The 15,776-nt window shown below is 43.9% G+C and overlaps 1 protein-coding gene across 7 annotated transcripts in view; it reads left to right on the top strand.

Moving 5' to 3' along the window:
* The window catches only part of ATP8A1 (ATPase phospholipid transporting 8A1), a 186,859-nt gene that overhangs the window by 39,435 nt on the left and 131,648 nt on the right, over nt 1-15,776 (top strand). For all 7 annotated transcript variants that reach the window (XM_074992696.1, XM_074992695.1, XM_074992691.1 and 4 more), the window contains exons 8-9: nt 1,565-1,634; nt 5,651-5,778. In XM_074992696.1, the coding sequence (XP_074848797.1) occupies nt 1,565-1,634; nt 5,651-5,778 (198 nt within the window). The remainder of the gene's footprint in view (nt 1-1,564; nt 1,635-5,650; nt 5,779-15,776) is intronic.

Here is a 15,776-nt window from a genome sequence, read left to right as displayed (position 1 = left end):
ATTCTGTACTGCATGAGATGTAAAAATTGCTCCATTCTTGTGTGTAGTGACAAATTGCATGTTACTTTATGTAGTGTTTATGTGCTTGCATCTTGTTTTGCACTAACAAATGAAACAACCTGCCTTTCTCAAACAATAATGTTTACTTTGCATTCTACTAAAGTGATTGCAATTTAGCATGTCCCTTATTTTGTAATGTCTTTGCTGCCTTAAACTTCTGAAAGTGCTTCATGAAAGTGTTGTTATCTTTTACTGTTAAGCTAATGAAAAATGCTAAACTAATGAAAAATTGGACACATGCATTTTGTTGAACAAGGCATACCAAAACAATATAAATAGAAGCCTGTCATTTACATTCTTAGAAAAGTTGTCCAAGAGAAAAATACTGAGTTTCTTCAATCTTAAAATAAGAGGTTGTGATGATTTAAATGTAAGATTTTAATGCTAGCATATGGTAATAGTATGAAGAAGTGATCGATACAATTTTAAAAATTCTGAATATTTACTGCAAGGTAAAATTAATGACACATTGGCTAATATTTGTCATTGAAAGAAAACATGCTTTAAACTTTCTATATGTATACAATTTAAAAGAAGGAGAATAAAAACATTGTCTATTAAAATTCACAGTTTTGCATCACTGTAGAGATTAAATTACCATTTATTTGCTTTCAGTATTTTTAAGGACTTCCTGGCCCCTCACAAAAGCAAAGCTAAATTTCTAGCAGAGATTTAAATGATTGATTCTGTGCTCCTGTCCAGGAACTGACAGCTGAGTAGAACATTTCAGAAATCTTGAACCAGCATTCCTGGCTCTGCTACTTACTCGTCATATGACCTTAGGCAAGTCACTTAACGTTTTGTGCTTCTTTCCCCATTTACAAATGGGACTAACGTTTACACAATTTGTATGTGAAAATGTCTTAAGAATGAAAAGTGATAGATAAATGTTGATTATTATATATTAGTTAATTTTGAAGAGCCTAAGTCTGTTATAGGAAATATGATGTAATGAGATTGCACAAACCACTTATCAGTGTGAATCTGAATAAATGCATGACTCCAGTTGCAACGTCTTGCATAATCTTAATTTTTAGTCTCATTCTTTGAGCACAGTGCTTATATAAAAGGAGGTAAGGCACCTCTGAGAGCTACATAATAGTATATCATTGTGCACGTCTATTATAAAGAAATACAGTCATAGACCTTTTGCACACGAGCTTGAAATATCTGGAATATTCTGATCAGCTGTTAAATAAATTTGTGAGCACATGTGAACCTTGAATAAGAAGATTTCTGGGTTTTTGAAAAACTCCCAATTATACGTACACATTTCTTTCTGCGTATGTTTGATGTATTTATGGCAAACATTTTCTGAAAATGTGAATGACTTAATAATTTTGCAGAAATATTTGTCCCTAGAAACCTTTCTCTCTGAAGGGTTTTTAAAGGAAATGCAATATATAAATTAAATAAGAGATTACAGAAGGCTTTTACGTGTCAGTAAATTTATTATATTTTGTGATATATTTAATTGCTTTGTTTTATTTTTTTCTAAAATAAGTGAGCCACAAGCAATGTGCTACATTGAAACATCAAATTTAGATGGTGAAACAAACCTAAAAATTCGACAGGTAAGAGAGAGAGAGAGAGAGAGTGCGTGTATATGTTATATCTAATATATTAGTTACATGTATTTGTAAATAAATGTCATTTAAGTATCTAAATCATTTTAAATGGGACTTAGGCTTTTTAGTCATTTAGGCTGTGTCTGCACAAGCCCCCTCCTTTTAGAAGAGGCATGTTAATGTGGGAGTTCAAAAGATGCCAATGAGACACTGCCATGATTATGCAGCACCTCATTAGCATAACGGCAGCTGGGGTGATTCAAAACTGTCACTTTCGAATCAGGCACCAACCGTATAGCTGGGGCCTTTCCATTTGACCCCCCAGGATTTCAAAAGCCCCTTATTCCCATTTGTTGTGGGCAGAAGGGGCTTTCAAAGACTGGGGGGGGGTTGTTCTGAAAGGCCCCTGGCTACAAGGGTGGCGCGTGATTCGAAAGCAGCACTTTTTGGCTGCCGTTATGCTAATGAGGCACTGCATATTCATGGCAGTGCCTCATTAGCATCTTTCAAACTCCTTCATTAACATGCCCCTCCCAGAAGGAGGAGGCTCATGTAGACACAGCCTTAGTCAATTTTAGAATTTCACATTCAGCCTTAAAGGATCAGGTGGAAAAAAGCATAAGAACAAAAAGTTAGGAGTAGGCTACAAAGACATTTGTGAAGCAAGAAGTATGGATAGAGAGAGAAGGGAAGTGGACGGGAGCAGAGTTGAGCCTTGAAGATAACAATGATAAACGTAAATAGATTGTGAGGAAATTGGAGAAGTGATGAAGGAGATGATCAATACAAAGACAAGAACTTTGTTTAGAGAGTGAGAAAGATAGTCAGACTGCTGAGATTTTTGTGGAAAAAAGAGGAAGGCAATATTGACAGTGTGGAAATGGGGTAATAATGGAGGTATTTAGGCAATATGACACACACAACCTGTCTGAGTGGGAGAATGTAGTAGTAGTAGTAGGCATCCTTCAGTCTGCATAGACTGGATCGCGCCCTTTAAAGTTTCAATTGAGGACTTCATTTACAGCGTCTGTTGTGACTATGAAGACCCACACGAGAGTGACAGTCCTTGCTGCATCTCTTGCAGATGTAGTGGGTGTCTGGCAAGTCCTTATTGTGCTTTTTGTGTGCTCGCTTCTCCTCTGCTAGCTGTCTGATCTTCATCTCACCCTTCTGAAGGCCCTTGTGTAACCCCTGCCTCCATCTGCTGCGGTCGTCTGCTAGTTCTTCGCAGTTGTCCAGCTCGATGTCTACCTCTCTGAGGTCTATCTTGCAGACATCTTTGTAGCGCAATTGGGGGCGTCCGGGAGGCCTTTTGCCAGAGGCTAGCTCACCATACAGGATGTCTTTTGGAATCCTTCCATCATTCATCCTGTGGACGTGGCCAAGCCAGCGGAGTCGACGCTGCCTGAGGAGGATGTGCATGGTTGGGATTCCAGCTTGCTCGAGGATGGCGGAGTTGGTCACTCTGTCCTTCCATGATATTCCAAGGATGCGCTTGAGGCAGCGCAAGTGGAAGACGTTCAGCCTCTTTTCCTGGCGGACATACAGGGTCCAAGTCTCGCTGCCATAAAGGAGGGTGCTGAGGGTGCAGGCTCTGTAGACTTGCATTTTGGTGTGAGTGTACAGCTTGTTGTTATTCCATGAAGTTATTCACAATCATGAAGAGAGGAGGTAATGGAGAGAATGTGATGCAAATAGATTAGAGGTTCACTTTTAGGTTCACTTTGCATTTGAGATTGGGGAAAAGAAAAAAAGGGCGGGGAGTGCCAGAGTAGAGAGAGAGAGAGAGGAATTACTTATATTCAGATGATAGTTGAAGCTTTGTGTAAGAAATTGAGATAATCTGGAGATGAAATTATGAGATTTTGAATTTTATAGAAATAGAATCATACAGTTAGAGACTGCAAGGGTCGTGCAGTGTTAACCCCTACCTAGATGCAAGATTTGTTGGATCTAAACCATCCAAGACAATTGGTTGTCCAGCCCTCTTTTGAAAACCTCCAGTGAAGGAGCTTCCACAAATTTCCTGTGAAGTCTGTTCATTGCTCTACAGTTATAAAGCTTTTCCTGAGATTAATCTCAATCACTTGTTCGTTAATTTGAACACACTGCCTCTTGTTTATTCCTTTGTAGCATGGGGGGGGACATTTTTCCATCTTTCGTGCTGCCTTTCAAATACCATAATCCCTCAAAATGCACAATTTTGAGTTGCGCTTGACTCAAAAACCTGTTCCCCCCAGCCCTGGCTCAACCTCTGCCACCCCATGTGGCCCTGGTTCAAACCACCACCCTGCGCAGCCTCAGTTTAAACACCCCTGCCGTGGCTCACCAAATACCCCGCACGCCCAGTTCTGGCTCACCACCCCCTGTGCCTGTTACCAACTCACACCCCTCCCCACACAGCCCTGGCTCCAGCTCACCCCATGCCCAGCTCTGGCTCACACCCCACCCCAACTGGCCCTGGTTCACACCCCATCCTGTGTGGCTCTGGCTCACCCTCTGCCGTTCCTGGCTCACCCCTCCCCCCACGCGGCCCCCAGCTGCAGCTCAACCCCCCAAAGGGCCGTGCAGCTCTGGCTCACTGCTCCCCCTGCAGCTCTAACCCCACCCCAGGCTTAACCTCCCCTGCCCCCCTCTCCCATGGCCCCAACCCATCGCTAGGCTTAACGCTCCCCAGCTGCCCCCTTCTCTCCCCGCCCCAATCCCAGGACTTAACTTTCAAGAGGAGCTCCAGATGCTCCTGCTGCTTTCCAGGCTGCAGAACGTGCAATTTGAGTTACATGAGGATGCATGGGAATGCAACCCTCATAATTTGAGGGACTACTGTATTTGAAAACTATCATGTCTCTCTAATCTCCTCTTTTCCATACTGAACATACCCAGCCTTTGGTCATATGGCTTGCATTCAATCTCTTTGACCATCTTTGTCTTTTACCTTTGGACCCTTTTCAGTTTCTCTACATTATTTCTTTATATTGGTGATCAAAATTCAACACAGTATACTTGCTGAGGCCTAACCAGTGCTGAGTAGAGAAGTTGTATCAGCTCCCATGACTTGCATGCTGTGCCCCTGATAATGCTAATTCTGACTTTCTTTTTCATCCACTTCTCTTTCAAGAGACTAGTGCTACTGCATTACTAACAGAAGCCGTGTCTACACGAGCTGGCTACTTCAAAGTAGCCATGCCAACTTCAAAATAGCGCCCGACACATCTACACGTGGCGAGTGCTATTTTGAAGTTGAAATCGACATAAGGCGGCGAGAAGTCGAAGTCGCTATCCCCAACAGGAGATGAACGTCGAAGTAGGGCACATGTAGACGATCCGCGTCCCGCAACATCGAAATAGCGGGGTCTGCCATGGCGGCCATCAGCTGAGGGGTTGAGAGACGCTCTCTCCAGCCCCTGTGGGGCTCTATGGTCACCGTGTACAGCAGCCCTTAGCCCAGGGTTTCTGGTGGCTGCTGCTGCAGCTGGGGATCCATGGTGCATGCACAGGGTCTGCAACCGGTTGTCAGCTCTGTGGATCTTGTGCTGTTTAGTGCAAGTGTGTCTGGAAGGGGCCCTTTAAGGGAGTGGCTTGCTGTTGCCCGGGAAGTGCTAGTCCACCCTGTGACCCTGTCTGCAGCTGTTCCTGGCACCCTTATTTCGATGTGGGCCGCTTTGGCGTGTAGACGCTCCCCTACAGCACCTACTTCGATGTAGTGCTGCCCATCGTCAACGGCACCAGCCCTGGAGGACGTGTAGATGCTATTCATCGAAATAGCTTATTTCGATTTCGCTACATCGAAATAAGCTATTTCGATGTAGCATCCCCGTGTAGACGTAGCTAAAGAGCTGTGTCTAAGCTCTCAGATGCCATTCTTCTGGGACCTCTATGGAGGCCAAGCTCTCTTCCCCTACTGGGCAATATGTGCAATGCCAGACGCAATCGATTGCATAATAGCTAGGTTAACTTATTTTATATTTTTGTTTATTTAATGTACTTTTATAATATAATGTTACCATAAATTTTATTTTCAGGGTTTGCCACTGACATCAGATATAAAAGACATTGACAGTTTGATGATGCTTTTGGGCAGAATCGAATGTGAAAGCCCAAATCGACATCTCTACGATTTTGTTGGAAATATCAGACTAGAGGGGCATGGGTAAGTAAACATATGAATAAAGCTCAATATATTTTAAAACCCGTTGTTAAGGCTCTTGGATTGTGACACAAATGGCCAAGTCCTTTTTTGCCTAACGTAGCTTCCTTTTCAACTAAGTTTCTAATATAAAAAGTTATGTATAAATACAATGCAGTACCAATTATAAATTCATTCCATAAATGATTTTTGAAATCTTTCTTAATTACTCATCCTGTTTAAAGTCTTCAATTCTCTCATGCTTTTCTTGGGGAGTCTCTGTTCTGTAAGTTGCATATAAGAAGGTCTGTTGGTTTGTGTCTGGAATGCATCAAATCTCCGAGTATGTGCATCTAAATTCTTGTTTAAATTGGCAAAAACACTTTTAGTAAAATTGTGTTCAAGACAACTATATGTGAATGTCTGCCTGATTTCTCATAGTTCCTCATAAAGTATTTATCCAAAGACGGGACAGCCTCAAAGTAGTTTCAATACATAGATTTATAATATAGTTTCATGGGCATTCTCAGGTTACCTGCTGCTGTAAAAAATGGGTCTGACCTATTAGAGGGACAAAAGGAACTTCTGCGTTCAGAGGAGCACAGTTCTCTATCCCTCAAGTTTGATTTATAAGCATTTTCTGTTTCTGTAGTTGGTTTGTTTGAGAGGTATTTTATTCCTCAATATACAATAATTTTCCTGTTTACATTTTGTGATAGTAAGGGTTTCATTTAAGGAGCTGGGATTTTTGTATCCTGTAATCCATATTTAACAATTTTTGTTTGTATTTCATTTTTATTTACTGATTTCTTACAGGTGCATTCTTGGAGTTTTCAGTTGCAAGAGTGTGGATCTGTTATAATTCTACTGTACTTGTCGTTAAAGAAGAGCAAAACACTTACCTATAATTCTTCTCTGAAGGTAATAATTGTAATAGATCCACACATCCATCCTCTTACCTGTGAAGGAAAAAAAAGCGTATTTTTGTTCTAAATTTCACTAATTTTTTTTTTTAATTTGGTTAAAAAATAATGTTGGAAGTGCTATGGCTGTTAGGCCTCAACAGCATGTAGGAACATGCAATCTGTTGGTAAAGTGATTTTTTTTTTTTCAGAAATTTAATTTTGGAGTTTTTGGAACATGCTTTGTGTACAGAAGGATAGTCCCAAAAGTGTGGCTCTAGTGTAATATATGTACCTTCAGAGAACAAAAATTATAGGTCAGTATTTTTTCAGGACCGTGACCTCTTCCCCAGTCTTAGAAATTTTCTTCGTACCTCTTCATGTAAATACTAGAAGAAGGTCAGAGTTGTCCATCAGCTTTAAGGGTTTGATCATGCCCCTTTTGCTTTTCTGATAGGGCAATCAGAATAATGGTTTGGTGTTCCCACATTATCAGTTACAATCTTAGCTCATAATGCTGGTTTTGGGACATGAGCGATCAACATGTTTCTCTTCATTTTCTCCTCTCCGTTAGAGAAAACACTTACAGTAATAACAGAAAATAAAAGAAACCAGTGACCTTATTTGAATAATCCTGACAAAGAGGCAAAAGAAAGTAAAAACACTGCGGATCATCTTCAGTTTCCATGAGCTTGGTTTTTTCCCTCAAAGAAGTAGGGAGCTCTTGGCTTTGGCTCATGAAAACTAACTTTGGGAGGCAACTTACTAGTTTCTCCTGCGAAGTTCTTCCTTCAGATATCATTGAAACCAAGCGAAGGAAGATGGTGACCACTGTTAAATTCTGGCCTGAGAAACAGGATGAACAGGTTGAAATAACAAGCATATACCCATTATCCGAAACTATAAAACAGCTTTACCACCCTTCACATTTCCTTTTGAAGAGCATTAGTTAGGAATATAAAATGCTTGATAAAGGGGAAAGAGTTGGTCAAATAAGCCCTGAAACTAGAGGATCATAGTACCCAGAGATTTACCCTTCATCTTCCTGAGTAACAGTAGTTTCATCCTTAGCTACACTATTCCTCCACCTTTTGGAAAGAGCATGGTTATGAGCCATTTCAGCGGATGCTAATGAGGCAAATAGGAAAAAGTCCTATTGAAAGGCCACTGTCTACATGGGTGGCATGCATTTCGAAACTGGCACTTTTGAAACGTGTGCAGCCACCATTATGCTAATCAGGTGCTGTATATTCATAGCAGCGCCCCATTAACATCTGCCGAAGTGGCTCATTACCATGCCCCTTCCGAAAGACAGGGGCTAGTGTAGCCATGGCCAAAGGTAGAAGCTCCACTTAGAAATTACTTCAGAACTTCTTCAACAACCTGATAGTCCCACTCAAAGCAATGTGCTTTGCTAGAACCAGTGTTCGTTGCAGAGACCTAAACCCCAGGAAACAGGACAAATTCAATAAAATACTAAAGAAAATATCTTTCGCTACTACAGTTATAATGGATGAATTCATGAACCCCCATGAGGCTGCCAGTGACATCTCTGGCTACTAACTCAGCAGTCAGGCTCTAAATCTGGCTTAGCACCTCAACAACAGGTAACTGTTCAAAGCAAATTCTTCATATTCAAAGTGACCTTGGTGATGTAGTATTTAACGCACACAAATTAAGTAGTTTGCATTTCAGTCAAGGTCATTGTACAAAGGCAGACGCTTCATTCGTTCTTCTGCAAAATGAAGTATGAGAGAGAGAAGGGTCTCCTGTTAGTCTGTAGGACCAACTGAAACAATTGAGGAAAACTCAGCTCAGGGAATTATTCCAAATGTGCCTTCCAGTCCAAGCAGTATGATTGCAACAGAGACTGACTCTGACTAGATCTAAGACATAGGATACCCCACCTCTGAATGTATTTCATTCAGGTAAGTACAAAAAAAATGCAGCACAGAGATCCTCTGGAGTTCTACGTTCCCCCACATCTCTTTTTATTCCCTCCTCAACCTTGAAAGATGATGAGAAACATAAATTTATCTTGCTGGAGATCTGTCATCCTGTTGCATGAGGACAGACTTGATTTATTCAGAGTCCCTGAATCACTAGGAGGGTTAACTCTAGTTTTAATACCCCATAGGAAATCATTCTTTCTTTATTTTGCACAAAATCTCCACAAGTAGTTCCAGAAGGGACCAGAAAACATGCTCCACAACAGTCCCCCCGGCAGCAAATGTGTTAGCTACTACAAAACTGCTCCATGCTCATTTATGCACATTATTTTAAGAAACACTACAGCTTGGTGGCAATGGACTCTGTTTATAGAAGTGATTAGAATTCTGTTCTATAGTCTGCATAGTAATAAAAAAAATGAGAGAGAATCTTTGTAGTCCTAAACTTCTTTAAGTCTAAAGTGATTAATGAAGAAGATATGATTCAAAATACTGTAACTTCCATCAGTTTTAGTCTCTTCAGAGCTGTGGCTACATTACGTTCCCCTTTCGGATGGGGAATGCAAATGCGGCTGCTTGGAATGCAAATGAGGCAGATTTAGCTATCACACACCTGATTTGCATAATGGCAGCCATTTGCTGTTCTGGAAGTACTGTTTTCGGGGGAAAAAAAGCAAGCAGTGTAGATGGGGTTCCTTCAAAAAACAAACCTCGTTTTTGAAAGAATCCTTCCTGAAAAATATGAGGAAGAAGGGTGCTTTCGAAAGCAGGGTTTCCTTTTAATGAACTGTTTCTTTTGAAAACAGCACTTCTGGAACAGCAAGTGCTTACCATTATGAAAATGAGGTGCACAATATGTAATTCACTTCATTTGCATTTCTGATTGGCCTCATTTGCATTCACCTTCTGAAAGGAGAATGTAGTGTAGCTGCAGCCCAGCTAAACTGCTAACATTGGTAGATCTGGCGCAAACATATTTCCATATTCTATTGAAAATAGATTGGCTGAAAAGCGTAGGAATTTTTTGGAAAAAATATCCTTGATTCATCCTTACAGCTCCATGGCATTTAGGTCTTAACGTAGAGATTATTCTCTGGGCGAGACTGCTTGGAAGAGCTTAGATATTTCTGATGATGCAAAGTGAAATGATGCAAAGGAAAGCATATTGAGAATCCAGAATGATTAGATTTCTCATTTGGTTACAGTGGAAATATCATGTAGTGGAAAAAAAATCCTTTTTTCATGATCTGGACCTCAAAATTTTGAACTTGATGACCATCTAAGGAAGCAGGAAACATTTGGGCTGCTACAATATACAGGGAATGAAATCAGAGTTTGCATCAGTTTTATGGAAATGAGAGCAATAAGGCTGCATCTTCAGGACTTCCTAGATCACCTGAGAATGTAGCATGTCTTGGTTGAGTTAGATATGATGACTCTGGTCTATATATGTCAACATGGACATATATAAGCCACATAGAGCTGAAGCCAAAGCCTGAAGTAGGTATTCTTAGTCTCATTCAGCACTCTGGTTGTATGCAGTTGCTTGGACATAGTTCTTTTGGTGTCAGAATAGAAAGATAATCTGTGAAAATGATACTTACATGATTATTCTAAAAGACAGGACAGACTTCCCACTATTACAGATCATATATCTGCAGTATAATAATAGTGGTATTAAGCACAGGCTTATCTGGTAGAGCACCTATGCCGCTAAGGAAAATATGCATCTATCCGTAAGTCCCATGAGAACAGGCTTGATTATTCAGAGTTCTGAATCACTAGGAGGGTAAACTCTAGTTTTAATACCCCATAGGAAATTATTCTTTCTTTATTTTCCACAAAATCTCCACAAGTAGTTCCAGAAGGGACCAGAAAACATGCTCCACAGCAGTCCTCAGGGCAGCAAATGTGTTAGCCACTACAAAACTGCTCCATGCTTATTAATGCGTGTTATTTTAAGAAACACTACAGCTTGGCCTTCATTTCGTAGAAGAAAAATCTTGAAATAGGAAGGAGCTGCAAGTGAGGGGTCCAAAGTAAATTAATGTTGTTATCCTTAATTTTAGGGAAGGGAGTACATGCTTTTTCTATCTTACCTCTTTCCTTCCCTACTAACTTTTTGTTACTTGCTGTGTGTCTCTCTCGCTCTGCATCTCAAACATTTCAGACTGGGGAAGAAGAGAGGCCAGAATCCCCAATTGAAAGTGGTACTTTCTGATTCCCTTACTAAGATTGACTTCATCTTCAATTTTCACCACCCAAGAATAATTACTATAATATCTCTGCACTAGCTTTTGCATGGTTTATGTATCATACATAAACTAGAGGATTCCAGTTTATTTATACTCTGCTGCTTCCATACAGTTGTGGAGGCACTTAACTGAAGTTAGGGGGCCATCTCATTGGCAACCCTGAATTTTATCTAGTATTTGCAAAACGAAAAGTGCAGAGATTGGGGGAGGTGTCAGTCAATAAAAGAAATAATCAGGTAACAATATTTCTGTTTGCTAGGAGTCTGCATTATTGTATACATCTAATATCAGTCACCTAACCAGCAGTTCTCAAGGTTATCTAGAGAGTTGCAAGGAGGTATCAGGGGATTGGTCAAGCAGGGCAGTCTTTAGGTTGATTGGGGCCCAGGGCAGAAAGCAAAAACCTCACCAGAGAAGCTGATGCCTGGGGCTCTGAGCCCAGCCATCTAGTACTGAAGGTAAAGCCTGAGCAATTTAATTTTGCAGCATCCCCTGTGATATGGCCCCCAGCAATTTTGCCCTGCTTGCTAACCCCAAACACTGACCCTGGCTTTTATATGCAGAAAAATAGCTGTTGTGGCACATGTGGGCCATTGAGTTTTTGAAGCATGGTTGGGAGCCTCAGAGAGAGGTTGAGAATCCCACACTAAATCCAGGTGGTCTCAAATAAAAATTAGAAATATATGTATCTTGTTAATGTATGAAAATCTGTTTTATGAAGAGTGCTTTTGAAGGCTACCTCTATACGGGGTGCTGCTTCCAGCAGGGTCATGCGAATGAGGGCACTCGACAATGCAAATGGCTGCTCATTTGCATAGTCGCGTGAGATTGCTGTCCCAGCAGAGGCTTCTGTCGTCACAAAACAAGCTGTGTAGATGGGGTTCTGTCAAACAAAAACCCCCTTGTCGACAGCCCCTTATTCCTGAAAAAAATGAGGAATAAGGGGGGCTGTCGACAAGTGGTGTTTTGTTCAACAAAACCCCATCAACATGTCTTGTTTTGTGATGACAGAAGCCTCAGTTGGGACAGCAATCTCATGTGATTGTCGAATGCCCTCGTTTGCATGACCCTGTCAACCGCAGCACCCCGTGTCGACATAACTTAACTGAATTTCACTTCTTAAGTGATACAAATATTGTTTGTTTTGCAATTCCAAAGTAAAGAGCATACAACTCTTTTTAAAGAATCAGGCAACCATTAGTTTTAAACAGAGGATCATGTGTATAAACAGAATTTCTTTATTTGATGTGCTGCATTTGGAATGGACTACCATGTGATACCTCAAAGAAAATTAATGAAATCAATTAAGAATTATTCTGGAAAATAAATTGAGTGGGTAAACAAGGAGTCCTGTGACACCTCAACGACTAAAATTTGGTAAGGAATAAGCTTTTGTGAGCTGGTACACACTTCATCAGATGCATAAGGTGGAAACTTCAGTTTGTCAGGGATGTAGATACACATGTAAAAAGATGGGAGTGTTACATTACTATGCAGAGGACAAGTACTAGCCAAGCCAATTCAGTAAGGTTAGATGTGGCCCACTTCCAACAGTTGATGAGAAGGTGAGAATACCAAAAGCAGGAAAATTAATTTTTGTAGTGAGCTAGCCACTCCCATTTTCTATTTTGACCCAGACTGGTAGTGTCAAGTTTGCGTATGAATTCCAGCCCTGAAGTTTTGTGCTACAGTCTGTTTTTTATTATTCTGTTCAAGTTTGGCAACTTTCAAGTTTGTTACTGAATGCTCAGGAGGAGGTGCAAGTGCTCTCCTATTGGATTTTGATGTTACTCTTCTTGGGGTGCGTCTACACTAAAAAATAACTTAGAAGTTAACTTTGAAGTAAGGGACTACTTCGAAGTAGCCTTCAGAGCATCTACATACACTGAGGGCATCTACACTAGGAACTAACTACGAAGTTATTTGTTACATCGAAGTAGCCATCAGACAGTCTCCACACATTTTCCCTTACTTCAAAGTTTGAAGTAACTTTGAAGTCCCTACTCCATTCCCAGGAATGGAGTAGTGCCCTACTTCGAAGTTTAACTTCGACGTAAGGTGTATGTAGGTGCTCTACTTGAAGTAAGCAACTTCAAAGTTATTTTTGTAGTGTAGACACAGCCACTTTTCCATACTTTTGGAGTTAACTTTGAAGTAAGGGAGGCTAACTTTGAAGTCACTGCTCCATTCCCGGGAATGGAGTAGAGCCCTGCTTCGAAATTTAACTTTGAAGGAGGGGGGTATGTAGACATTCTGCACTCTCTACTTTAAAGTGAGGGGTCTGCCATGGTGGCGGCCCCTCCCATGGAGCATAGAGACACTCTAGCCAGCCCAGGCAGGGCTCTATGGTCCCTGCTGGCTGCCTGACAGGAATCAGCTCCCTGGCAACCCCACACAGGAAGCTGAGATTGTGGCAGAAAAAGGGGGCCACTAGCACCCTGCTGCAGAGCCCCTCCTTGAAGCCCCAGCTGCCACCCGCACTTTCAGCTGGCCATGGGACTGTCCTCCCCCCACCCTGAAGCCCCTCTGCAAGTCCCCTCAGGGATCTCAGCAGCCAGTGAAGCCACATCACAAAAGGGGCCCCTCGTGGAGTGATGCGGAAGTACAGGACCTCCTCACACTGTGCGGGGGAATGAGGAGATCCTCCTGCAGATGGATGTATGGCACTGCAATGCCGATGCATACAAGCACCTGGAATGGAGGCTTGCCTCCTGGGCAAACCCCATCCAGACCAGGGAGGGCGTCTGGATTAAGGTGAAGGAGCTCTGGCAGCTGTACTGCTGGGCAAGTGCCCCCATTATGAGCAGCTCCACCAGCTCCTGGGGCCCAAGGAGGTCCAGCCCCATAAGTATGTGGTAGATACCACTACACCACCTGAGACGGAGGAGGAGACAGGACCCTCAGGAAACACCATCCCCTACCCGAGGGACCGGAGACCGAGCCCAGGAGCAATGATGAGGGTTCCATCACTCTCCTTTCTGAGCTATCAATCCAGGACCCTTCCAACCAGGCATCCCCCAAGTGTGTGGAGGTACCTGCAGGTAGGCACCCGGTGTTCAGAATATCCCAGGGTCTGGGGAGGGGAATCCTGCCCCTGGCATGGCCAGCAGGGGGCCATGTGCCCAGCCGATGCACATCACCCACAGCCCTGCCAACTCCACAGGGTATTCACCCGGGAAGGGTGTAGTGGGGCAAAGCGAATCCAGACCCAGCTGCACCATGCAGGGCCCCTCCTGCACCTGGTATCCCACAGGGCCTCTGGACCACTGGGCAATGGGAGGGTGGGTAGATCAGGGACCCAGAGCCACAGGGTCAGGATGCATGACTGATGGGCTGCCCCCCACCCCCTTCCGTCTCCAGGGGCCTGCCATCTGGGAGCTGCCCCAGGGCTGCCTGTGACCAACCCTCAGGCAATGAAGTCCAAGAGGCCAGCACCCCACCTCAGGCTGCCTCCCACTGGAGTTGCCGCTGGGATGGACACTGCTGTCGCAGGTGGGAGGAAGAGGCGGCTGCACATACAGCCGCTCTGCGGAAGTTGACAGTTGTGGTGTGAGATTGGCTGGCAAGGGAGTGGAAGGCTTGGGTACGAGTGACCAACTGGCTGGAGACCCTTACCTGGGCTGACGCCACCTACCTCAGCCAACCTTCCTCCTACACCAGCCTGCCCTGCTGCCCCTCCACCCCCACCAAAGCCCCTCCAGCCGCTCCCTTTTGCAGTCCCCAACACAGGCGCTGACTTCCATGCTCTGCCTGCCAGCCGCCCACCTGACAATGGTGGAGTGGCTGGTGGCTGGCATGACAGAGGGTGAGCTGACCCGTCCCAGCCCCCCATGCTCTCTGCTGACTCCGACACTGTAGCACCCTTTCCACACCCCTATCTCACCATAGTTCCAGCCTCATCCCTGCCCCAAAGGGGTCCCCAGACCTGGGGTGGCAGGGGCTCCTGCATCTATCGCAGCTTCTGGCCCACCACCCTGGTGGGTGAGTGAGCCCTCCATCCCAATATTCTCTCCCAGTTCAGTCCCCCACCCAGGATCCCTGTTGTACATAGTTCCCTCATGTAAATAGTTTCACATGATGACATGTTCATATGTTTTCAGAGTTTATTTTGCACAAAATAAATCTATGTTCTTGTCCCCCCAACCCTCTGTCCCTCTTGTGTGGTGGGGGTATGCGTTGGGGAGGGTCACTGTGGGCCCCGGTCGAAGGCCTCCTTCAAGGCCTCCCTGACCCACACCCCATTCTTTTCCTCCTCACGGCAAGGTAGAATGGATGGCTGCTCATACCCAGCAATGGTCTCGGCAGCCCATGCCTGGACAAAGGGCTCCCGTTTGCCCTCCACAATATTGTGGAGAGCACAGCGGGTCACAACCAACCCCAGCACATTCGGAAGGCTGACCTGCAGCCTCGTGAGGAGGCATCTAAAATTGCTCCTTCAGCCACCCAAATGCCCACTCCAGGGTACTCCTGGCGTGGTTCAGGTGCACATTGAACTAGTCCTGGGCTGGGTTAGTGTGTGCAGTGTAGGGCCTCACGAGGCATGGGCGCAATGGGGATGCAGCATCGGCCACGATGTGGGGGGCATGTTGATGTCTCCCACTGGGAGCTCCGAGTAGGGTGGTAGGTCCCCTCCTGCATTCTGTGGCTGAGACACAAGAACACCCAGGTATCATGGGCCTTGACGGATCATCCCATGTAGACATCCATGAACCAGCCATTAGTGTCCAAGAGGGCCTTGAGGACCAAAGACTAGTAACCTTTTCTGTTTATGAAGGCCCCAGCCCTATGTTCCGGGGTATGGCTTGAAATGGGTGTGCCATCCAGTGTGCTGAAACAGGTTGGGAACCCAGGTCTGCGAAGCCTGCCAGAGCGATGTCCGGATCCCTGATGGTGACTACCTGGTGGAGGAGGAGGAT

Source organism: Carettochelys insculpta, chromosome 4 (assembly GCF_033958435.1).
Source record: "Carettochelys insculpta isolate YL-2023 chromosome 4, ASM3395843v1, whole genome shotgun sequence".
In the NCBI taxonomy this organism is placed as follows: Eukaryota; Metazoa; Chordata; order Testudines; family Carettochelyidae; genus Carettochelys; species Carettochelys insculpta.
The sequence above is the reverse complement of the archived record's forward strand: the minus strand, read 5'-3'. Positions and strand labels throughout refer to the sequence as shown.